At 25.6% G+C, this 27,069-nt stretch overlaps 2 protein-coding genes and 1 non-coding gene across 10 annotated transcripts; 2 read left to right on the forward strand and 1 right to left on the reverse strand.

Annotated features, from left to right (window-relative positions):
• Positions 1–309: 309 nt before the first annotated feature.
• LOC726524 (chromodomain-helicase-DNA-binding protein 7) lies at positions 310–25,105 on the forward strand. 8 transcript variants are annotated; one of them, XM_026444311.1, is made up of 24 exons: positions 310–669; positions 5,563–8,781; positions 8,939–9,348; positions 9,455–9,805; positions 9,910–10,198; positions 10,325–10,810; positions 11,055–11,279; positions 11,359–11,675; positions 11,748–12,222; positions 12,295–12,659; positions 12,849–13,044; positions 13,237–13,542; positions 13,634–13,925; positions 15,517–16,036; positions 16,148–16,237; positions 17,073–17,264; positions 17,834–18,248; positions 18,350–18,635; positions 18,854–20,094; positions 20,582–20,825; positions 20,953–21,232; positions 21,306–21,450; positions 21,554–22,261; positions 22,463–25,105. In XM_026444311.1, exons 2-24 carry the CDS (start codon positions 5,668–5,670, stop codon positions 24,383–24,385), a joined length of 12,870 nt encoding a protein of 4,289 aa, XP_026300096.1. In that variant the 5' UTR covers positions 310–669; positions 5,563–5,667; the 3' UTR covers positions 24,386–25,105. The 8 variants fall into 8 exon arrangements, with proteins under 8 accessions (XP_026300096.1, XP_026300095.1, XP_016770975.2 ...); XM_026444310.1 differs by having other exon boundaries at positions 13,634–13,919; positions 18,845–20,094; XM_016915486.2 differs by having other exon boundaries at positions 18,845–20,094; positions 22,463–24,385.
• On the forward strand, positions 5,341–5,427 carry Mir965 (microRNA 965). The gene has a single exon (NR_039477.1). It is a non-coding gene; the product is annotated as a microRNA 965 (primary transcript).
• Positions 24,723–26,912, reverse strand: LOC411852 (peroxiredoxin-6). The gene is made up of 5 exons (XM_395319.7): positions 26,674–26,912; positions 26,239–26,395; positions 25,927–26,144; positions 25,773–25,845; positions 24,723–25,689 (listed from the first exon to the last, which is right to left on the reverse strand). Exons 1-5 carry the CDS (start codon positions 26,757–26,759, stop codon positions 25,561–25,563), a joined length of 663 nt encoding a protein of 220 aa, XP_395319.2. The 5' UTR covers positions 26,760–26,912; the 3' UTR covers positions 24,723–25,560.
• Between the last annotated feature and the right edge of the window lie 157 nt (positions 26,913–27,069).

Genomic DNA, 27,069 nt, shown 5'->3' on the forward strand with positions numbered 1-27,069 from the left:
TATATGATATACATATCATATATATTATATATATATTATAATTGAAAATCATATTATTGTATTATAATGGAAAAGTTTAATAAGAAATATTATAAATAAATTTTAGATAGATTTTAATAAAAATTTAGAATGTATTTTAAAAAATAATATAATTTTTTTATTATAAAATTATATTATAATTTTGAAAAATGAATCAAATTTATCAAATTATAGCTTCATACAGTTTACAAATTTGATATATCTCAGAGTAAAGTGTCGACACCATCGGTGTGTTTATAAGCAGAAAACGTTTCGTTTCTTGTCTATTCATTTACGAAATTGGGTTATCGTTGAAAAGATGGAGCGGTCAATATGTGAAATATTACAAATAGAAATATATATTAGTATTAAAACGATTTAAATTTTATTTTAATTTATCTTAGTGATGCTATAAAATTTAAATTTATGTGATTATTCGTAAAACTATTTAAAAAAATTGCAATTTTTAACATATACTGTGCTCCAATCACGGAAGAACCATTATGTTGTGTCAACGTAATCGACGGCAGCACTGACGCCTCTTCAGTAATTAACCAAACAAAATGGACACCAAGATAACGATTAAGCGAACATTCGTGCAGTAGATTTACATGGAATGTCCAGAAGAATGGGATTAACGTGTATGCTACAGTGAGTTTTATTTAATTATTGTTAAAAGTTGATCTTTTATAGTTGGTCTTCTATTAAGTTTATATAAATTGCTTATATGTTTCATTAATTTAACAATATTGAAACTTAATTTTGACATTTCAATCTAGGATAAAATTTTGCGATATTATATTATTTTCATAGATGTTCAGTATACGAAATAAAAATATAATATTTTTTTAATATTTAAATATTTTTCATTGATCTCTTTAAAGTTTTATATTATAGTTGTTTATAAGTGCTATTTTTATTTTTACTATAAAAAAAATATGATTTCCAAATATTTCCTATTTTATATTTCATAATAAATTATATTTCAATTATATATTGTACAAATATTTAAATCATAATTAATCTAATTATATTTTACATAATATTTATAATATATATTTTTTTATATTAATCTTTTTTTGCAAGTAAAAATAAAAAATAATAAAATGCTCAATTATTATGTAGTATATAACACAGTATAATTATATATATAATTATTAAATTTTATTAAGATTATACATAAAATCTTTCTTTTTAATACACTTATATTAGTTTTAAATTATAGTTTATTTTAAATAATTAATAATTTAATCACATAATTAAAATTTTTTTGAAATTGAAAATGAAACAATTTTTTTTTAAATAATAATCTTGAAATTAAAAAATTAATTTTCTATCTATGCATTATAAGGTAAGCATAAGATTATCTTTTATATATATTTTATATATTATTTCCAATAATAACATTTTATTATTAACATTTTCAATAATAACATCTATATAAGTAATTTATATACATATCATGGTCAAAATATTAAAAAAACTTTATATATTTTTTTTATTAAATTTTACAATTTTTAATTTTTAGAAATGGTACAAATCAATTATAATATTTATTATGATTTGTTAAAAGTAAAAAATATATATACATTGTAAATAAATAAATAAATAAATATATATATATATATATATATTACTAATATTAAGAAACAAAAATAAAAAACTAAAAATTTCATTAAATTTGTTTTTCTATAGTATTCATTATTAAATTCTATAATAAAATTCATTATTAATCAATTATGTAATTTCATTTTTTTTATTACAATTTGAATTTTTTATAGTATATATATTTATATTAAATTGATAAAAAATTAAATATAATATGATATTACATAAAATTGTAATTTATTAAAAATATATATACTTATGCATTCAAGTTAATATCTAAAAGACAGGATTGGTTAATCAAATATCCTGCCCTGGTATCCTACTTTATAAGGTAAAATCTGATTGGTTCTCTTTGTGGTATAATTCGGACTCCGCCTTACTACCGCCAATTGCGTTGTGTGTTTTTACCATGATATCAAATACTTACTTTATGTGCTAGGAGTGTAATTCTTGGAAGGTTGCAGCGTTCAATCTCTTTTCTTCTTCATTGTTTTCCGTTTCATTCAATGAATATATATTCGCACAATATTATACTTATACGTATTCATATGCACACATTTTCATAACTCTATAGGCATATATAGAGTGTTATGTATATATTCATGTACACAATGCGTAAATTTTATTGTACTTAATATTTAAAGGTAAAAATACAACAATAGATGTTTTTCTTTTTTTGTAAAAATTTAGAATACAATTATTTTTTAAATGTAAATAAAAAAATATATTTTATTATTATATTTTTATTTATTTATATTTTATTCTGCATGTAATTTATATATTTTATTTATATTAATTCAAATGTAATTATAAATATAATTTTGAAAATATTTATAGTTTTCATTGAATTTTTTTAAATTTATTTTTGTGTATTTTGTAATTATAAATTAATTTATAATATCAAAATATTTCTGAATCTTTAGAATTTTATTTATAATAAAATTATTAAAAAATATTTATATTCATATAACAATTTTATTAAGATTTCTTTAATAAAAAATTAAAAAGATTATCATTAATAATTTACAATTAGAATCATATAAAAGTATATATATATAATTAATATTAGATTTTTTAAATTAAATCAATTTTTATTAGATTTAATATATAATATATAAAATTAGTTAAATAAAATTATTAAATATTTTAGTTGTTATATAAACATAATTAAAGTAAAATTACGATTATTTTTTTTAGTTGACAGATTGAATTCTACTATTTCTTTTTAAAGTCCATTATATAATATATATTAATTTTAATCTGTATTAATTTCTGATAATTTTATTATTTATTATATATAAGTATTTTAAAAAAATTATTTAGTAATTTAAAATATTGAAAACATAATAAATATTTTGAAATTATTAAAAAATTAAATTTTATTTATGAAAATAAAAGAAAAATTATTTAAAAGATAATAATTATTAATTGTTTAATATTTAATTATTACAAGAATACTATAACATGAAAAAGATGTTATTTAATTATTTTATATTCCAATTTATGTATGTTTTTATCATATGTTTTCTTTTTTTCATTTATTTCATTGTTTCATTAATATTCTCTTCTATTAATAATAAATTGAAAAGATATTAAAATATAAATATAATAAATGTTAGATATTGCACACGTTTATATTTTTTTAATATATTATCAATTTTATTACTTTTATAGTGTAATTTTCTTTTAGAATGATAAATTAAAAATTTATCTAATTTAAATATAATATATTTCTTTTTTTCATATATATCACATACGCGTGTGCATGCACAGAGGTTTTTAAGTGGCAAAGAGAGATGCGCGCGCCACCAGGTGGTGCAGTGAGTGAGTGTGCGCGCATGACGTGAAAGGTAGCTGTATAAGTTTCTACAGATGTTACGATTTCTAACTAGTGTGTGTAATGGTCTCCATCGTACAGGACAGGACAGGATAGGATAGGGTAGGATAAGAGAGAAGAGTAGTCCTTCGTTGTGAACTGTACTGAAGGAAAAAAGAGGGGAGGGGGCAGAGATATGTAGAATGATTCGGACCTATAGACACGCTTGCACCTCGACGGTTCGCGCCGCAGCCGCAGCCGCAGCCACCGTCGGTGAAATTCTTATATACGCGCGCGCAAACAAGGGTGGTTTTTCGATAAAACATGAACATATAACTACATCTATTGAATAATATAAATTTTGGCTCACGTTTATACAAAATATACAAAGGAAAAGTGAATTATGTGAAGTGAAGTGACGCTTTGGTGCTTGAATATCGAGCGTCGCGGTGGCCGCTACGAGTTCTCTTGGAAGTCCAAACGGAAATCTCTCACGATAATGGCGTACTTTCCGACGATCCGTGCTTTTTTTTCACAAAGTCGCTTCGATTGCTTTTAAGATTATAGTATACTCGTATTTTATTCTCCGTATGCTTATTCTATGGATTTAGAGAGAAATTTTCAAGAATAAAAGACGCCTATAATAAAGTGTGAGAACTTTCTATACCTATTTTACGGTTTCTTCTGTTCACCCTTGTAATAATACTTAATGTGAGCATTTTAGTTTATATTTTAATAATAGTAAGAACTTTTTTTTATATATTTTAGTACCTCTGTCAGTACTTCAGGTTTGTAAAGTGTTTTTTAATTTGTTTTTTATTTTATGTTTATATGTATTCATCAATATTTAAAAATATTATATTTTATGATTTAACTAGTAACGTGCAACAATACCATATTGTTGCTTTTAAAAAAATGTTTATTTTAATGTTTATAATGATTAAAAATAAGCTTAAATTTTTATAATCTTTTTCAAATAATTTTAAAATTTTTTAATAAAGAATTAAATAAATTTTTTCTTATAAATTATATTAATTTTTTAAATTATTTTTTTTTAATTTCATTTTATTTTTTTATTTTAATTTTAATTTTAAAACTTATACAATATAATGATAAATAGCAGTTATTTTATTTTCATTTTTATATAATTATGTTCCATCATTTTTATTCAATTTTAAATTATCTTAAAATTATTTTTAATTTTTTTTGTACATTTTATTTCTATATATTTTATAATATTTTACAATATTTAAATTATAATTGTTTTATTTTTCTTTAATGTGGTTAGGTTATGTTAATTTGATCATATTTGATCAAACTTATACAGTATACATATAATATATAAAATATATATTAAAAATTATATAAATGAAATTATATGTAATTTAATTATATATTTAGAAAATTAATATAACAAGTATTGAATTTCAATGATTATGAATTTGTTAATTATTATAAATAAAGATTTTATTTTAAATGTAAGTCAACAAGATGTTAAAAATTTCATAAAATTATATATGGCAAATATTAATCAAAATATATTGATTGTGTAATTTATATAAATAAAAAGTTAGTTAAAATTATTTTTAATTTAATTTATATTGTAAGATATAAATATAAATATAATTTATTATTTTAATATAATTTAGCATTATATTTTTTATAAAAAAGATAATTATAAATATTTATAAATATATTTAATTGAATATATATAAAATATTTAAGTTAAATATATAAGTTATATTAATATTTTAATATTATGATATTAAATTTAATATTTAAATTTGAATTATCATTATAGAATTTTTTTTTTTATATTTAAAAATATAATTCATATATGTATTATATATTAATATATTTTGTTTAAATTTAATCTTTTTCTTTATGCAAATTATATTTGGACATATTCCAAGGGGGAAAGGTTATAGCGATTATGAGAAATTAAGCCATAAGCGTATAGCTTTTTCCCTTTGGCATTTGTTATTGTCATCATTAATATTTGAAATTAAAATTATATAATTATCATATTAATAAATTGCTTATACATTAAAATTTTTAATGAAATTAAAATAAATTTCAATGTAAAATATTCAATGTAATTCTGATGAACATTGTTTCAGGCATAAAAGACGTGGATTAACAATGGGCACGTTAATGTCTAAAAGAGAGATTATAAGATATTCTCTTAAGCCTAAGATAGAGGCGAAGAGTCCTGCAGCATAGACATGGACTCGTACGATTTGTTTGGTGAAGATGTTAGTGGCTCGATGCTTGATGCTCTTCCTGACCTCGGGGGGAACGATCATTTTGACCCTGCAGGCACAAGTAATTCTGTGGTAGTATCTAGAGATGGTCCAAACCCTGGTGTTAATGGAGGAGGGAGTTATATTAGTCAGTCTTATATATCTCAAGAATCTCCACTTCAAAAATTAACTTCGTTTGGTGGATCTGATTTTGGAAGTTCTAATCAATTACAAAATCCATCACAACGCAACATGTTTAATCAAAATCTTGGTACATTTGATAATGGTGCACCACAGCGTGCTATGGTGCCAGGAGCATTTCAAAATCAAGCTCGAAATATGGCACCACAACATAGAGGGCCTCATCCTGGTAGTGGAGGACAATATCCTAACTATAATGATAATATGTATTCAATGGAACAACAGCATTCAATGACTAGAGCAAACATGTCTATAGATCCAAGTATGCAAGGTTGGCCAGGTAGTGGAAGTGCTTATCCACAAATGCAGAGACATTATAATCAAATGGCACAACCTGGCACTTATCGACAACATATACCTCCACAGTATTCTCATCAACAAGATCAAAGTGGAGTGATGAATCAAAAATTACAACAACAACAACATTTCAGTAATCAGCAAAGTATGATAGGAAATATAGGTGTACCACATCAAGCAATGCAACCTGGTGGAACAGGTAGTGTTTATCAACATATGGTTGGACAACAGCAACATTATCAACAAGGAAATTCAGTTACAATGTATCAAACATCTCCTGGATATCCAGGTTTTGCCTCAGCTATCCATCAACAACAGCAACAACAGCAGCAACAACCTCAACAACAACCACAGAGAATGCCACACCATCATCCATCTCATCAAACACATCCTTCTCATCCTCAACAATATCCTCAACATTCACAACATCCAAATACACAACAGCAACAACAAATAGATTCTCAATATTCTCATCATACAACTTCAATGTTTAATCAACCTCAACATTCTGGACCAACAACACAATTTGGTACAGCTAAACATGCTACAAGTCCACAATATCGTGCAACTTTTCCACAATTATCACCTCAAATGTCACCTAGACCTCAGATGTCACCACGACCACCAGCAGTACAGCAACAAATGTCTCCTAGACCTATTATGTCACCAGCTAAACCTAATACATTATCTCCACATCCACATGTTCAACTGCCACATCAACAATCAAATCAAACTGGTACAATGTCTGTATCACCTTGTCCTCCAACTTCAATGCAAATGAATCCAACATCACAACAAACTACTCTTCAAGCATTGGAACAAATGGTGATTCCAGGTGTTACTGTATCAAATTCAAATGTTTCAAATCAAGATTATAATCAATTTCAGACACGTCCATCAATTTCACAAGCACCAAATGTTTTACCTCAATCTACCGCACAAAATTCTATGTCACCAATAACAGGTCCTAGAATGCCAATGCCAACCCAGTGGTCACATCAACAACAACAACAACAGCAGCAGCAACAACAACAACAACAACAACAACAAATAAGGCCAAATGTGAATGAAGATAGAAATGTAGTAGAATCTCAACCTCCAGTATCTGAACAAAACTCATCAATGTTTCCAGTAACTGGAACTGAAACTATTCATAGTGTTGCAGAAACTACAGTTAGAGATTCTACAGATTCTGTTCGTAATGCAATTGAATCTTCAAAATCAGAGAATGAAACATTACATCAAAATGTTCAAGAACAACAAGATGTGCTTAATCAACAAACTGATACTTTGATGCAAAATAATTCACAAAATAATTCACCTTTAGAACATTCATCTGGGAAAATGTCTCAAGAAACTGTACAATCTTTACCAACTTCTAGTACAAACGGAAATGCTGATTGTTCAAATATTTCAACATTATCTCAACAACAATTAACACAAAATCAAATTCAGATTTCTGTTTCTACTATTGAGAATCAGAATACATGTGATAAGAAACCAAATGATCAACATTTAGAACTGACTTCAATAAATTGTCAAACTAATAGTGCAACTTTACAGACTCAACAACCTGCTATTAATAATCAGACGCAACAACAGCAGCAGCATAATCAACAACAATCTATTAGTTGTCCACAACAATCAGTACAACAAATTCACATAAATCAATCTCAAGTAGTATCAACACAACAATCTCCAATACCATCTCAACACACATTGCAATCTTCACAATCACAAATGAATCAAGTACAACAACCTCAAACAAATCAACAATCACCTTCTCAATCACAATTACAACAAATAAATACTCCTCAACAACAAGTATCAGTTACTCAATCTCAACAATCTTCAATATCACAGCCACAAATTTCACAATCTCAATTGCAATCCCCATCATCTCAACAAGCTCCAAATTGTATAAATCAAGTTCAATCAACACAACAATCTCAATCACATATAAATTCACAAGTTAGTGTAATTCCGCAAAATACTCCATTAGTTTCATCTCAAATGTCACAGATACAAACTCCTTTACAAAATTCAGGCTCTCAGTTGCAAAACCAAACTAATCAAGTTCCATCTACACATCAACAACAGATACCTACAGTTAATCAAAGCAATAATATAGTATTGCCATCTCATCAAACTGCAGTATCAGTGCCAAATTCACAAACTCCTCATCAAGTGCAACAAAATTTCACGGACTATACAAATATCCAAAAAAATAACATTTATTCAAATGAAATATTAGTGGGTTCTGCTCAACAATATCCCTCTAGTGGTGATATCATTAGTGGTAGTACTATGCCAAATATGTATAATATACCACCAAATTCAACATCAACAGTTACATCTGGTAGCTTTGGTACTTCATGTACTCCAGTTACACATCATCAAGAAAGAGCTGCATTACAACAGCAATTGCAAGAATTATATTGTATGCCTCCAGCATCTGAAAATCAAGAAAAAATTGTTTCTATCCAAGAAAAATTACAAGCTTTGCAACAACATGAAAGTAATGATCAATGCAATGGTGGTCCACAATGCATATTGCAAAGTCCAATGTTTACAACAACTGTTGTTGATAGTCCACAGGTAAATTATCTTAATACATTTATTAACTTTTATTACATATCTTATATGTATTTTTGTTATATTTTTATTGTTATATAAAATACATTAATTTATTTATCATATCTGAATATGAAATTTGTTTAATGAATTTATTTTTTTTAATTTTTATTATAAATAGGTTTCTAGTACTACTGGTCGTGGTCGTAGTAAAGGCACACCTAGAGCTAAAAAAAGTAGAAAAAAGGCTGATAAAGAGGCTGTTACACCTATAACGATTACTCAGCAGCAGCCAGAACAACCATTATCAGACAATCAAGTAACTCCTGGAGATAGTAGTAATGTTGTTGATAGTGCTGCAGATTCTGAGGATATTAAACCATCTTCTGGTGATATAGAAGAAGAATGGAATAAAGGCAGGAAATCGCGACCTCCTCCTAGAAAACCACGTAAACCAAAAGAACCAAAAGAACCAAAAGAGCCAAAAGAACCAAAAGTTAAAAAAGAACCAAAACCACCAAAGGAAACAAAATCTCCAAAAGCGCCAAGAAAGAGAAATAAAGACAAAGATTCAACAAAACGTAATAGAAAGTGCGTTATTTTATAAGTATTATTTCTTAATTCATATTATTTATTATTATTTTTTTTTTTTTTGATAGAATAATAATTATTTCATTGAACATTTTTATTTTTATAGAAAAACTAATCATTCTGAATCAGCTGATGATGAAATTGCACAAGAAACTGAAGAAACTGCTGTCTCTGATTCAAGTGCAGTTAAAGAATCAGATACAAAATCATCTGAACCATCCATTCAAAGTGATCATGAACAAGTACATTCTTCAACTACTGAATTATTAGTAGCAGAAACAAAAGATCAAAATAAACAGAAAGGAGATTCGGAAGATAGTCCAACAGATGAAAAAAAAGAAGAAAATTCAGATGCAGGTACAATTACAGAAACTGCTACACCTAATAAGAAAAAAGCTGCTGCTCGTAAGAGATCAGTTGGAAAAGTTTCATTAGGAAAATCTCCTAGAAGTTCAAAGTACGTTATTTTAAAACATTAGATATTGAAAAATAATACAATTTTTTATATTTGTTTTTTTTAATGTTTTTATTTATTTTCATTATTTTATAATATCTTATTAGAAAGCGAAAAAGTCGAATTGCACCTGATTCTGATGGTGAAGAATTAGCCGCAACGCCTCCACCATCACCAGAAGCTGGAGATGATAATAAAAGACGTTCTGCAAGAAATACGCATCGTAAGAAATATGTGGATGATGTAATGCTTAGATTTTCAGATGACGATGTACCTCTTCAGGATTCTCAACTTTCTAAAAAAGTAGAGGGTACAAATACTGCAAAACCTGTTTCTGTTAAAAAGGATAATGAAGGTGGTGAAGTTGGACCTAATAAACCTAACTTTGTATATATAGTATGTATCATGAAATATTATCTTTATTATTTATATTATATTTTTATTTATATTTATATCATATATTATATTATATTTTTTATTTTTATAAAAAATTATAAAAAGTATTATTTTTATCTATTATAGAATACAACAGATGAAGATTCTATGGTTGTGCAACATATTTTATGTTCTCGTATGGGAAAAAGAGAAATTAAACCTACACTTCCAGAAATGAAAAATGAAACATCTGATGAAAAAAATGAGAATTCATCTGAAATAAAAAATAAAGAAGAAGAAAATGAATCAAAAGAAGAAAATTCTAGAAAAGAATCTGAAACAAATAAGGATGAAAATGATATTAAGAATTCTGACGATAAAAGTATTAATGATAATGTTACAAAAGATAAAAGTAAAAATGAAGTTATAGAATCAAAACAAGAAAATACTACAATAGACGTTAAACCTCAAATAGTAGAAGTTGAGGAATATTTTGTTAAATATAGAAATTTTTCATATTTGCATTGTGAATGGAGAACTGAAGAAGAGTTATATAAGGGTGATAAACGAATTCAAGCTAAATTAAAGAGATTCAAACAAAGACAGCAACAAAATACTAATATATTTGAAAATGTAATTATTAATTCATAATTAAATAATTCACTTACGTTTTAATATTTTTATTATTTTATTAACTATCTTTATATAATTTATTTGAAATATTTTGATAATATTTATTAATAATTGATAAAAAAATTAATAATATATATATATAATTATATATAATTGTTATTAAATAAAAATTGTGTATAATTATATATATTTATTAACTATATTAATAATTATATATATATATATATATTTTTTATTTTTTTAGACTGAAGATGATCCCTTTAATCCAGATTTTGTAGAAGTGGATAGAGTACTTGATGAGGCAACTCATACTGATCCAACAACTGGAGAAACTTTAAAACATTATTTAGTTAAATGGCGATCTCTTCAATATGAAGATTCCACTTGGGAATTGGAAGAAGATGTTGATCCAGAAAAGATAGCTCAATTTATAAAATTCAATAAAGTACCTCCTAAAGATCAATGGAAGGTAATATATTATAAGTACAATATGTTAGCATACTTATATTTAAAAATAATTATCATACAATAATTAATTTTTTATTTAGCCAAAAAAGAAACCAAATGCGTCATCATGGGTAAAATTAGAAGAATCACCAATTTATAAAAATAATAATAGTTTGCGACCATATCAATTAGAAGGTCTTAATTGGTTGCTTTTTTCCTGGTATAATGGACATAATTGTATTCTTGCGGATGAAATGGGTTTAGGAAAAACAATACAATCCTTAACATTTGTGGATGCAGTATACAAGTATGGAATTCGTGGACCATTTTTAATAATAGCACCGCTTTCAACCATTCCAAATTGGCAACGTGAATTCGAAAGTTGGACGGATATGAATGTTATAGTATATCATGGATCGTAAGTTCAATTTTTATAATTTCACATATGAAAATATAAAATATTTTTTGCTATATAATTTTTTGTTTACAGTGCAGCAAGTCGAACTATGCTTCAAGAGTATGAAGTTTACTATAAGAATGAAAAAGGACAACAAATTAAAGATTTAATCAAATTCAATGTATTGATAACTACATTTGAAATAATTATAACAGACTTTAATGAATTACGAGGATATAATTGGAGATTATGTGTTATAGACGAAGCTCATAGGTTAAAGAATAGAAATTGTAAATTACTTGAAGGTCTCCGTCAATTAAATTTAGAACATAGAGTTCTTTTATCTGGTACACCTTTACAAAATAATGTCAATGAACTTTTTTCATTATTGAACTTTTTGGAACCAGTACAGTTTTCTAGTAGTGAAGCATTCCTTAAAGAATTTGGTAATTTGAGTAGTGAAAGTGAAGTCCATAAATTACAACTTCTTTTGAAGCCAATGATGTTACGCCGACTTAAAGAAGATGTAGAAAAATCGTTAGCTCCAAAAGAAGAAACAGTAGTTGAGGTAATTAATTTGTTTTTTATTTGAAAATTAATAAATACATCGTAATAAATTGTTCTATTTTCTATTTTTTAGGTGGAATTAACAAATATACAAAAAAAATATTATCGTGGTATCCTTGAAAGAAACTTTTCTTTTCTTGCAAAGGGAACTACTTCAGCTAACATTCCGAATCTCATGAATACAATGATGGAATTAAGAAAATGCTGTATTCATCCATTCCTACTTAATGGTGCAGAAGATCAAATACAATTGGATTATAAAACTGGTGAAAAAGAAGATTCAGAAGCTTACTATCATGCATTAGTAAATAGTTCTGGAAAAATGGTTCTAATTGATAAATTATTACCGAAACTTAAAGCCAGTGGTCATAGAGTGTTAATATTCAGTCAGATGGTGAAATGTTTAGATCTTTTGGAAGATTATTTATTGTATAAAAAGTAAGCTATTAATTTTTAGTATTTTATTATAAATATCTTTCTTATAGCAAATTTCTTTTTTTTATTTATTTCGAAAAATATTAATTTTTCAAATTTTTTTCTATTAAAACTACATTGTTCTAGATAAATAATAAATTTGCATATATTATTAAAATATATATTGCATATATTATTAAAATTATTTTTTAGATATCCATATGAAAGAATTGATGGTCGAATTCGAGGAAATTTAAGACAAGCTGCAATTGATCGTTATAGTAAACCTGATTCTGATAGATTTGTATTTCTTCTTTGTACCAAAGCAGGGGGTCTTGGAATTAATCTTACAGCAGCAGACACCGTTATTATATATGATAGTGATTGGAATCCACAAAATGATTTACAGGTTTTGAATTTAATAATATTTAGAAAATATTTCAATTTAATAAAACTATTTAATTTTCGTGAATTTTTGAATATAATTTTAATATTAAAATTATTTAATATAATAATCAAGAACACTTTATCTATTATTAAATTGCAAATATGTAAATTTATAATTAAACATTTTTTTATTAAAATAAACATTAATATACAGGCTCAAGCTCGATGTCATAGAATTGGCCAACAAAAAATGGTGAAAGTATATCGATTACTTTGCCGAAATACTTATGAAAGGGAAATGTTTGATAAAGCTTCTTTGAAACTTGGATTAGATAAAGCAATTTTACAATCTATGAATACAAGCCAAGGAGGTAAAGATCCAAATAATAAGCAATTAACCAAAAAGGAGATAGAAGATTTATTAAAAAAGGGTGCTTATGGTGCTATTATGGATGATGATAATGCCGGAGATAAATTTTGTGAGGAAGATATAGAACAAATACTTGAACGAAGAACACAAGTAAATTAGATTTGTTTCATTTAAAAAATATTTAATTAAAAAATATTTTAATTTATTGATATTATATTTATATTATATTTCTATTTTATAGATTATTACAATAGAAGCAGAAAAAGGATCGACATTTTCAAAAGCTAGCTTTGCATGTTCATCTAATAGATCAGATATAAATATCGACGATCCAGATTTTTGGAAGAAATGGGCAAAGAAAGCTGAGATTGATACAACAGAGAAAAAAGAAGAGGATGAATTAGTAATATCAGAACCAAGACGAAGAACGCAAATTAAACGATACGGCCATGATGAATCTGTTGTTATGTCAGATCTTGATAGTTCTGATGATAATAGCGACGATGAAACAAGTAGTGGGTTAACAGGTAGAGGTATGTTCATTCTTAATGCATGTTAAAACAATATCGTTTTTAGCTTCATCAAATTACATGGAATGGATTAATATCCTGCTATAATTACAAAGGTATTGAGTCATATTTAAATATCTTGTTTTAAATATTTAAAGAGAGAAATTTTACTGAACTAGTAAAATATAGTATAAATATACTAGTTTAATATGTTCTTATTTTTATATTTGTAAAGATTTTTTAATTTTTCTAGAAATAGTAGAACATTGTAATAATAATAAAATATACATACACATACAATTATAAATGTTTAAATTATTAAACATTATAGATATTAAAATTGTTTTGTGTATCATTATAAATATGTGATTTATTTTCAATAATTATATAAAAATATTTTTTTATATTAAAATTATTTTTCAACAAATTAAAGTAAAAACATAACACAATTTTTATTACGTACATTATTTATATTGTTTTTGTTTTTGTAATGTTGATACAAATAATTTTATAAGATATTAAAAAAAAAATTTATTTTAATCTTTTTTTTTTTATTATTTTTAATTACTATACATAATTACATGCATGTGCATCTAAAATATTAATAAATGTTAAATAATATTATTAGTATTATTATAATAATGTTCATAATATCAATGTTTATAGCTTTTTTCTGTTCTATTATTAATTTATTCTATTGATATTAAAAATTAAATTAAAATTATACAGGATGCAGAAAAATGTATAATAAAAGAGATAGACTTTATACAAGAATAAGTTAAAATTTTATTAAAAAGTTAAGAATTTACTATTAACTTATTTTATTTATTTAAAAAAAAAGAAAGATATTTAAAGAATGATAATTTTCCATTTAGTTTTTCTAGAATATGAACTCATTTATTTTAATAGATATTTTTTGTTTAATTTATTGATAGAATTTTTTTTAAATATACATAATTATACATTTATTTTAATTATTGGATTTTTTTTTAATATTATTTTAATTTAAAAAACTGATGAAGATCTTAAAATTTTGAAAAATATAAGTAAATAATAAAAATATTTTAATGGTACAATATAATTCCAATTGAATTATATATTCAAAAATTAAAAATTAAATTATTAATTATTGAATCAGTGAATTTGAAGTTATATATCTCATCCTGTATATATTATTTTATATTTATGCATAATATATATTTTAGTTTTACAGAATTTTTTATTGTAATATAAATTTTTTAATGCATGTCAAATATTTTTATATTTCATAATTTATAACATTCATAAATTAAAATCATATTCATAAAATATAAGTAATATAAATTACAATAATAATTTAATAGTTAAGTTTATTATTTAAAGTTTCATTGATTAAATAATATAATTTTATTATATAAAATTATATAAAAGAATTTTTTAATATTTATAAATAAGTTCGATTCTTAATTTATTATTATAATTTATTTTTTTCTGCATTTTATTTATGATTTTACTTCTTTATTATATTTCTTATTTATATTATTTATATATTGTGAAAAATCAAATTTATCTATATTCTATGTCAACATCATAAGATTATAATATGAATTATAATAATATTTTTTTTATCATTAAGGTAAAAAACGAAGAGATAAATTTGGTAAGAAAACACGGAAATTCTGTGACGAATATGTTCCACGAGAAGGTGAAGTAGTATATGGAAGTTGGGCACGAAGCGAATGCTTTAAGGTAGAACGAGGCTTACTTACATTTGGATGGGGTCGATGGGAAGAAATTCTTCAACATAGCCAATTTCGTCGAGGATGGCGTGAAGTTGATGTAGAAGATTGTGCACGAGTCATTTTACTCTATTGTCTTCGTTACTATCGTGGGGATGAAAAAATTCGTAACTTTATTTGTGATCTTATTACACCTGTAGAAAATGGAGAAAAGATCAAAACTGTATGTGTTAACACTAGTGGACGAAATAATAGACAAAAGAAAAAAGGACGAGTCAGAGAAGGTAGAGAAACTCGTGGATCAATGATCAATGGAGGTCCAAATGATCCTAATCATTGGAGTAATGCTGAAAAATATGATGGAGATATATTTCTTGAAAGTAATTATAGAAAACACTTGAGTCGTCATGCAAATAAGTACGTATTTGAACAATTTTTTAAATTATAAAGTTTTTTTTAAAAATATTTATATTCGAATATATTGTTTAGTTTTATTAAAATAGTAAATAATTTTTGTATTATGTACAGAGTACTGTTACGTGTCCGAATGCTTTATTATATCAAACACGAGATTATTGGAGATTTAGTTCAGCATATATCTGATGGAGTTCATGTCAGGTTAGTGATTTTATATATGCGTGTGTATATATATACATTTTATATATATATATATATATACATTTTATATATATATATATATACACATACGCACATATATATATGTATATATATATACTTGCGCATATACGCGTGTATATATAAATATTTATATATATGTATGTATGTATGTATACATATACTCATATACATATGAATATATATATATATATATATGTACATATATATATATTTATTTTTAAACCTTTATTATTTTTTACTTTCTACTATTATCATAGAATATTATGCACTTACTTACACGCTTATACGGTGCTTTATAGTTGCATGTGCAATGTATTTGTTTATTCTGGGAGCTGTAATTGTATGAGGAATGCTCATAGAGCTAAACCATGTTTACTTTATAAATAGCTATTAATCGCTGATCCTATATTACTAATATAAAATTTTCCCGTCCTATTTTATAAACATGTATATGAATATATACACGATTTTTAAATTACTGTGAACACTTTGTACGGCTTACTATGGTCAAAGATGGTCAACTCAACAATTTCATGGTAAGAAACAGCTATAAAGCAGTGCACTGTATTAAAGGGGCAAATAGTACAGGAAGTTTAAAGTTTATTTATGTCTACACTTAAATAAAAACAAAAAGGATAAGAAAAATATATGAATAATAATTAAATATTATTTAATATAATATGCCTCTTCTTTAATTTTATTTAATAATATAAATATTCCAATTTGTTATTTTTTAAAATTTATTAAAAAATTTTTAATATCTAAACAATTGGCACACATAAATTGGCAAATTGTAAATGAAACCGCCCTACAGTGCGTTGCGGATAAACCCTCCACAGTTGACGGAACGACCAGCGAAATGGTGGGACTCTCAAGCAGACAAATCCTTAATAGTTGGCTGCTACAAACACGGCTACGAGAATTACGACCAGATGAGGATTGATCCCGCGCTTTCTTTCATTACAAGCTGCCCTCCCCCTTCCCAGACTCAGACCACACAAAATAAGTAAGTAATTACTCTTTTTACATCGTTTTTTTTTATATCTATGTGCCACTGCTGTTTCATTCTAACATATATGGCTTGCATGTTGTTTAAATTTGCTTAAGATAATGCCTCTGCTAGAATTAGTATAAATTTTTCTTTTCATTTTATTCATACTTTTATTCGTACCTTAACAATGAAGAAATTTTGTATTTTTACTGTTTTAAAATATTACTTTCTACTAGCTTTTATTTACAGTGGAGAAGGATGATGCATATAATATACCAATATGCAATGATCTGTTTCTTATAAGCAATTAAATATATTATATATATTTAATAATTTTTATTTATAACGTAATTTTTTAGTGCAACATTTTAAAATGGTAAACATGGAAATTTTTTTTTTTTGATATTGTACAACTTTAAATTATAGCTTCAAAATAATTATTATATTTATGATTGGTTAAGTATATGTATGTTTATACAATTAAATACATATTAGAAATATTGTTTAGTTAATATTAAAAATATACTATACATGAAATATATGAAATAAAATTAAGTTTAATTTAAGATATTTAAAAATTTCAGCAGTAGCAGCAGAGATGATACTAGTTTAGAGAATGATATCGAAGATGCTGAATCTCTTGGAATGATAAAAGATTCGAAAGATTCTGATAAATTTAATCGAGAAACACCTAGTGATTCACCTGCTTTACCTAATAAGGCAGATACACCTGGACCTGAACCTAGTAGTAGTCATGAAGGAAATGATGGCTTATTAGATGATGAAAAGACTTGGCCTTCTGTGGTTGATCTTAATACTCGTTTACGTCGAGTAATTTCTTCTTACCAGCGTAGCGTAAAAAAAGAGGATGTAAAAATATTACAAAAATCAAAATCAGGAATAGAAAGTGATACAACTGTAAATCATGCAACTTCAATAAATGAACCACCTTTAAATATGCAAGGATGGGATTTACAACAACTTGCTATGTATCTTTTGGTAAACTATTATATTTAAAAAATAATAATTATCTAATAAAGAGTATAATAATAATGAAATAATGAATAATATATTATTATTTTTTATTTTATTTTATGTAGAAGATGGAAAGAAGAGAAAAAATGGAAGCAATGATAAAAGAAAGAGAACGAACTCGTATTGAAGAACAAAAGACTAAATGGTCACGTCGTGAGGAAAGTGAATTTTTACGAGTTGTATCAACATATGGTGTTAATTATGATAGAAAGAAAGCTCAATATGATTGGACTAAATTTAAGAGTATAGCCAGATTTGATAAGAAAACTGACAATGATCTTACAGATTATTATATGTCTTTTAGAGCAATGTGTAAAAAAGTATGTAATGCAAAATTGAATGATGAAGATGGTATGTTTAATTATATTATTTTAATTATATTTATATATAATTAAAAATTCATTATAATTATGTATAATCAAAATTTTAATTCCATATCATATATATTTATATAATAAACTTAAAATATATAATTTTAAAGTATATCTTGTTTGAGAACATACAGTTGTTTGATATTTAATATACATATAAAAATACTAAATATGATATATATATCTCAGATTTTTCAGACGTTCCTGTTGATCATCTTAGTCCTGCAAAAGCACGACAAATACTAGATCGAGTAGATCTTCTAAGCAAAATTCGCGAAGAAATTTTATCTCATCCACATTTGGAAGAAAGACTTTCATTGTGTCAACCATCAGGTGATACACCTGATTGGTGGCAACCTGGAAAACACGATAAAGAATTATTACTTGGAGCAGCAAAACATGGTTTAGGAAGAACTGATATAACTATCTTAAATGATCCTGATTTCTCATTTCATAAACTCTTAAATAAAAATATATACAGTAATATTCAAACATCTAAAGTTACAGATAAATCTGAAAAAGCAATTAAAATTGAAAATAGAGAAGATATATTAAAATTCGATAAAGATGAAATACTTGTAAAATTGGAAAAAGGTGAAGGTACTTTGAAAATTGAAAAAGTAGGTGCAAAGAAAGATAAAGATATAAATACTATAGACAAACGATCAGAACATATGGATTTAGAAAAGAGTCAAGTAGAATTAACTATTATAAAAGCTGAAAATAAAAATGAAGAAAAACCTATTAGTAATGCACTAACTATTACAACTGTTGCAAAAAATATGCCATCAGATAAGGAATACATTACTAAAATAAAAAGTGAAGAAAAAAATGAAGTAGTGATAGAATCAATAAAGGGTGAAATTTTTAAAACTGATCAAGTAATAGGAATTAATAAAACAGATGAAGGAAAAATAAGTAATGTAACAACCAATATTGAAGAAACGACATCTGTAAAAATAGAAAAAGAGAATCAAAATAAAGAAAAAGAAGTTTCAACAGAAAGTGATAAGGATATTCAAGAAGAAAAATCAAAAGAAATTCAAATTCAAGAAATAAATGAAAAAAATTTAGAACAAAAAGATTCTATAGAAATAGTAGAAAAATCGATTGAAAATAATGAAAATAACATGTCTGAAAATGATAAAACTAATATAAAAATAGATATTCCAATTATTAAAGAAGAAATAGAAATACAAGAAAGTAAATTAATAGATACATGCAAAGATAAGGCAAAAGTATGTAAGCTTGAAGATAAATGTAATGTTCAAGCAGCAGAACTTAAAGCAATGTTTCCCGATTTGGAAGTTATTCAACCATTGTCACGATTAACCCAAATTGATACGTTTGTTCTCCGTGACAAAGCAGTAGATTATAATGAACCGACGGTTGTACAACTGTTATCACATAATAGTAATAATGCTATTAAATGGCCAAAGGTAAATTAAATCTCATAATATTTTCATAATATTTTTATGTATATATATTTTATGTTGTTCATAATGACTTTCTGAATTATGAAACATATATTAAAATTACTAAAAATGAATTCCAAATATATTAATATTTTATAAATATATAAATATATTAAAAAAATTGAAAAATGTAGATTTATCTGAATTTAATTCATCTTCAGTAATTATATATATATATATATATATATATATATATATTTATATATATATTTATATATATATATAAAATATATATTATATATATTAAAATCTATTCAAAAACAAAAAATTATATAATATATATGATAATTTAAAATATTCAAAAAGAAAAATTCATTCACAATGTAAAGAAAATTTACAAAGTAGCTTCTATAAACAAGTTTATACTATTTTACATAAAATATTTTTTATTTATATCATTTTATCATATTGCTATTATATAATATTTTTTTCCTTTGTTAAAATTTTTTAGGAGCATGCAATTGAAGCTCGTTTGATGCATATTGTACATGCAATTGAGCATAAAGAATGGCCTGTATCTATAAATTTTAGCGCTGGTGATGAATCAGATGTAACTTCAAGTGAAAAAGAATGTTCAGAAGTGATAACTATTACTACAGATCATGGAATATCACGTAATACAACAAGTGGAAATAATATTTCACAATCTAAAAAACGTAAAAGACATATTGCAATTGATGTAGAAACTGAAAGAGGTAAAATTATATAATAATATAACAATTTAATTTATAAATATAATTTTACTATTCTATTCTATTATAATTTATTTTGATTATATTAAATTCTTTAAAAACAAAGTTTATTATTATTTTTTTATTTTAGCTAAACTTCATGCATTATTGAACAGTAGTAACCATACAGTTACGCAATCACCTGCAACTTTAAGTAAACCTGCTGTATTATCTGGATCTAATACATGGGAAATAAATGATGAGTCACAGTCAGAAGAATCGAGACGTTCAACACCGGTTCAACCACCTCCAGCACATCAACAAACACGAACACCAAATATACCTTTTGATTTAAAATATACAGTTCCTGGAAAACCTACTGTAATTCCTGGAACTTCTAGCACTTTAACTCCTATAGATTTATCTGCTGGGTGATTTAATTTTTCATTTAATTAGTATTATGTATATATTTAATTGTTTATTCAAATAATATTTAAATTTTAGATATCCAAAAACAAACACGGATAATAATAAAGATATTATGAATGAGGTTCAAGACTTTTCAATGCCAAATAAAAATAAACAAATTAGTAGTAATAAAGGGAAGTTAGATAGTATGTTAGACAAATTAATGAAAAGAAAAAATTGTGTACGTATAAGTAGAAATTATTTATTTATTTATTATATAAACAATATGTTTTATATATATATTATATTTATGAATAATAAGTAAAAATTTATTTTATTATTAGCCTACAGATGAACCAATAATTGGAAAAGAGAAAAAACGGAGAAAACTTGATGAAATTGTGTTAGGATTAAGTGCAGCAAAAGAACAACAAAGTAGTCACTATCCTGAACATAGTAAAAAAAATACAATTACACCAAATGTAACTGTTACTCCAACTTCAGCGCCAATAGGGCTTCCAAATCCTCCAACAAGTACTCAAAAACCATTTTCCATTACTGTGACTTCAATTCCTTCTTCACGAGCACCTTCTTCAAATTCTACTTCTGGATTACCACCTCCATCTTTACATTCACATAAAGATAGCTTTTCTGCTTTACTTGTTCAAGCAGATCAACAAAATCGAGAATTTAAAAAACAACAACATCAACAACAATCTCAACAGCAACAGCAGCAGCAACAACAACAGCAACAACCAAATTTTAATTCAACCCATTCATCTTCAACAAGTACTCATAAGAAAAGTTATGAAGCAATGATTGCGGATATTAATAAAGTTGCTGAATATTCTTCTAAAATTGGATCATATTCTCATGAAGCTAAAGTAAATAAGTGGTTAGCTGAACAAACTGCTATGTCTGAACAATTAGGTGCAGAATATTTAAATGCACCTAGACGACGACGACCACGTGTTGATCCATCTTTATTAGATTGGAAAAAATTGACTGGTGAAGAAAATGTTGCTGTGATTAATAGATTAACAGGCAAAAAGGTTTAAATATAAAACTTTATAAAAATTATAAAATTTTTTCTTTATTTATATATTATTATTATTATTATTATTATTATTATTATTATTATTATTATTATTATTATGAAATCATTTTATATTATATATGTATATATTTTATGTATTGTATATTATAATGTACCTATATATATATTTTTATATTTATATTTATATCTATTTTAGGTTACAGGTAGTAAAGCACCGCAATTAAAACGATTAGGTCAATGGTTGATTGAAAATCCAATGTTTGATGTTGATCCAAAATGGGCTGAACTGGTAAAAGAACGTGGAAATCTCCCACACGATTTACAAAAAAGATTATCCGGAAATGATAGAAGTTATGTTAATAAGGGCAAGAGCCCAGGAAGACCACCTATGATGCCAAGTCCTACTAGTCAACAATCTGCAAATCAAGCTAATTTAGCAGCTACATCAATGGCTTCAGGTTTAAACTTTCCTTCGCTCGGTAATTTAAATAATTCTCTTCTGTCTGGTCTTTCTCTTGGCAATTTTGATCCGAAGAATAATCCTCTTTTAATGCCATTTGGTGGTTTACCTAATCTGGGCGCATTAAGCGGACTGGGCAATCTCAGTAACTTAAGTAATATGAGTTTAACAAATTCTTTATTCGCAAATCTTGCTGGTCTTGGTTTACCATCTTTAGCAGGTATGGAAGCTGCATTGGGTGCAACAGCAACTAGCACAACAGCTGAGACCAATCCTGTTGTTAGTTCTGTCAGCAGTAAGAACACAGGTTCAACTAATATTACTAGTGCTAGTAAATCATCTCGTAGTAAATTGGATCCTCCTACAAGTAAATCTTCGGTGCCTTCAACTTCATCAGCATCGTCTACAATATCAACAACGACACCATTTCCCTTCTTTTTCCCAAACCCTAGTCTTTTATATACACCGTTGGGTTTGGGTGGTTTAAATCCATTTTCCATGCAACCGGGTGGAGTATCATCGGCCTATGAAAGTCTTGCCCAATGTGGGCTACTAAATCCATCCACTTCGAGTGCTTCAACAATTCGTAAATCTGCATCTTCTACGAATAATTCGAGACAACGTGATACAATTACTGAATCAACGACTAAACGAAAAGATACAGAGAAGAAATCTAGGTATACTATCGATCCTACAATAACATTACAGCAGTATACAGATATGACTTTACATAATGAAGAAAGACGTAGACTAGAACCAGAAAAACGGGAAACCGTGGAACAGAATGATGTAGCAGATCTTTCTGAAAGACGTACTGAAAGGAAAAATAAAGAACAAGAAATGAAAGAAGCTCTGGAACATTTAAGTAGAACTAGTGCAGAACTTTTAACAAGAAATCTAGAAGATCAACAACGATTGAATGATAAAAGAAATCGTAATGATCATAATCAAAGTTCAGAACAACAAACATCAAGTATGCTTGAGGTAACTCTTGAACCTGTTAATAAAAAACCAAGAATTGAAATTGAAGTTAACACACGACCTGTAACAACTGCCGTAACAACCACTGTAACTTCAGATATAACAACAATTGAAGAACAAGGAACGCGTTCATCAAATACAATTAAACAAAGTTCTGTAGAAGAAATTAATGCATATAATGAAACATCTTTGAACACTAATAAGAAAGAAATAGATGAAATAACTGCTGCAGTAACAAGTATTTCAACTACAGTTACAATTGCAGTTGCATCTACTGCCACACCTACATCTACACCTACACGTACACCAACGCCTATATGTACGCCTACATCTACGCCTACATCTACACCTATATCTACACCTACACCACTGTCCATAACTACACCTACATCTACAACATCGATAACAACGGTTTTAGAAGATGTAATTGCATCACAACAAAGTACTACTAATATTAAAAGTGATTCATCGAAGCTTTCATCAGAAATTGAAGAAGATAATAAAGGTACTAAAGGGAAAAAAGCGCGAAGTGGAAAACGATTAAGTGTAGAACCTCCTCCAGAACGAAAAAATCTTCGTTCTAGTGCTGGAAGACAAGCGAGAGCAGCGGCAGAACGACAAGCAAGAATGGAAGGTGAACTGCAATCAGAACAACAAGAAACTCACACAAACGAGTGAAGTGAATTTTTTAAGTGAGTTCTAAATAATACTAGTGTTAATGATCAAATCTTTTGTTGTTGCGATTACTTTTCTGCAAATTTCTGCAGTATTCGCACAACAATTTACAAAAAGTTATTGATTCATAAACATTTATACATATAAATGAATCAATAAAACAATTCTTAATTAAATAGAGCACAAGTGCATTCAAAGAACTTGAAAAAAAGAAAGAGAAACATTAAAATTTGATTTTTCCTGTTTATATGGAAATAATGGGACAAATACAAGTAAACCATGTACACATTACCATTGCTATCATTGTGAATGTATAACATTGAAGCTGTTAAGTACGAAGGCTGGCAATAGTATTTTATCATTCGATATATTGTGTGGTAATTAACTTTTAATTATATAACATTACAATAACAAAATATAATTTTGTTAAATTTATTATTCTTTATGATCTTTATTGGTTTTGACGAGGGACTGTTTTATATAACTGCTATCTTACTATTGCGTAGATGCGCAACAATTTGCGGATCATTCAAACATAAGATATAATCATAATGTAGTAAAGTAAATCTAGTAATAACTTAATAAAAAACAGTGTAAATATTATATATTATGCCTAGAAATTATAAGTGATTGTGTACTTGGAGAAATGTATATAACACAGTGTACTTTTAATTACATTAGGTGATACAATAAACAGCTTTTTTTGTTGTTTGCAAATGCCAATATTAGAATCTTTGTTTTGATAATTATGTATACCTCTAACAATGAACAATCTTATAAAAAATAAATTATGAATTGTATTAATAGAATCAGTGAAGAATGTGCATGGATAATAATATGACCAATGAAAACTTAAAAGTATACAAAACTTCAAATATATTTTAGCGAATTGTTTTTAATTATTTTTACCGTGAATTATTGATAAGAAATTTTAAATAAAAATTGTTCAGTTTTATATTTTTTTTGGAGTTATATGCTGCCATATACCAATGTTAAGGCACTAAAAAGGATACGCTTATTTATAATTGTATTTCATGAAATAGTAGTATAATATTGAAAAGAATTTAATATATTATTAAATATGTACTTTTTACTTTTTTTTTTACAAATATCGATTTTAATAATTTAAGAAAATATATTGTATATTGTATAATGGTTTTTCTTGCAAAGTATTATTTTTACAGCGGTTGCGATACAATGCGCACGTAAGATTTACCCGATGGTAATGATACAAATTTAATATTGTTATATAACTTTTTTGCTTCTTCATCAGAAACAATAGGCTGAATCATTACTTCTTCACCTATCTAAAAATCATGAAACAAAATTAATTTTTTTTTTTTTACAGATGTAGTAATGTTTTAATTAGTAAAATAAAATAAATGCAAACCTTCCAATCAACTGGAGTTGCTACTTTATGCTTCTCAGTTAATTGTAGCGATTCAATAACTCGCAAAATTTCACTGTGTTCAAAGATTATGTTAAAAAATATATAATTAAAAATAAAAATTTTAAACATTTGTGAAATGTAAAAATAAAATTACTCAAAATTTCTTCCAGTAGTAGCAGGATATAAGATTGATAATCGCATTTTTTTAGCAGGATCAATAATAAATACTGCTCTGGCAGTCATAGGTATACCATTATTATCAACTTCTAAAGGATCTAACATTCCCAATAATGTTGCAAGTTTTCGCGTTTCATCCTCTATTATTGGATAAGGAAATTCTTTATCAGTCATTCCGGCATAAGCTTTTATATCCTAAAAAATAATTTAAAAAATTTATAACAATTATAGTAATATATAATTAGTATATATTAATGAATGAACGAGATAATTGTAATGGAAAGTATACTTCAATCCATTTACGATGAGAATCAACTGAATTACACGATAGTGCAATAACTTTTACTCCTAATTTTTCAAATTCAGGCATTAATTTTAATACTCGAGCTAACTCAGTTGTACAAACTGGTGTAAAATCATTTGGATGCGAAAATAGAATACCCCATCTGTAAAATTAATTAAGAATAACTTAAGAAAAATCATCTTGGATTAAAATAATAAAATATTTTTATATGATTTATTATTGAATGATTCGAAATAAAAATGTCAAATAATTTGAAATTATATAAAGACTAATGTATTTAACTAATGTATTTAAAAATTATGAATGAAAATTAATATAAGAATTTTACAAATTACAATTATGGAGCATACATATTATGTATCTATTGAGAAATTATCGATAATAATAATAAAGGTTATGTTTATGAAAAAAAATTCTTACGAATTATCTAGCCAATCATGAAAGTTAATTGGACCCATTTGACTATCTGCTACAAAATTTGGAAATGTTTCACCTAACAAAACCATAGTAGCGTTTAAAAGATACTTTCAAATTTTATTGTTATTATATTTTCGATATAGAAAACAAAATCACGTTATCATGCTACATATGTATAAAAATTTGAATATCACTAATGATTAAACTGTTGTTAAGGTGATCATATTTTTTTTTCAACCATGATTTAAATAATTATATGATTAAAAATACATATTTAAATTTTTTTTAATCTGATATTTTTAAAATTATATTAAATAAAATTAATTACATAAAAAATTAAAAATATTAAAAAAATATTTGTAAAATTTGCAAAATCTAATAAAAAATTATATCTTTCAT

This window comes from Apis mellifera, linkage group LG12 (assembly GCF_003254395.2).
Source record: "Apis mellifera strain DH4 linkage group LG12, Amel_HAv3.1, whole genome shotgun sequence".
Lineage (NCBI taxonomy): Eukaryota > Metazoa > Arthropoda > Insecta > Hymenoptera > Apidae > Apis > Apis mellifera.

Coding starts and splice junctions, on each gene's coding strand:
- LOC411852 (XM_395319.7), bottom strand. CDS start 26,759: ATGGTTTTGTTAGGTGAAACATTTCCAAATTTTGTAGCAGATAGTCAA. Junction 26,145..26,238: donor CTCATCGTAAATGGATTGAA/GTATACTTTCCA, acceptor ATTATTTTTTAG/GATATAAAAGCTTATGCCGG. Junction 25,846..25,926: donor ACTACTGGAAGAAATTTTGA/GTAATTTTATTT, acceptor CTTTGAACACAG/TGAAATTTTGCGAGTTATTG.
- LOC726524 (XM_016915486.2), top strand. CDS start 5,668: ATGGACTCGTACGATTTGTTTGGTGAAGATGTTAGTGGCTCGATGCTT. Junction 16,037..16,147: donor TTGAGTCGTCATGCAAATAA/GTACGTATTTGA, acceptor TATTATGTACAG/AGTACTGTTACGTGTCCGAA. Junction 20,826..20,952: donor TGATGTAGAAACTGAAAGAG/GTAAAATTATAT, acceptor TTTTTATTTTAG/CTAAACTTCATGCATTATTG.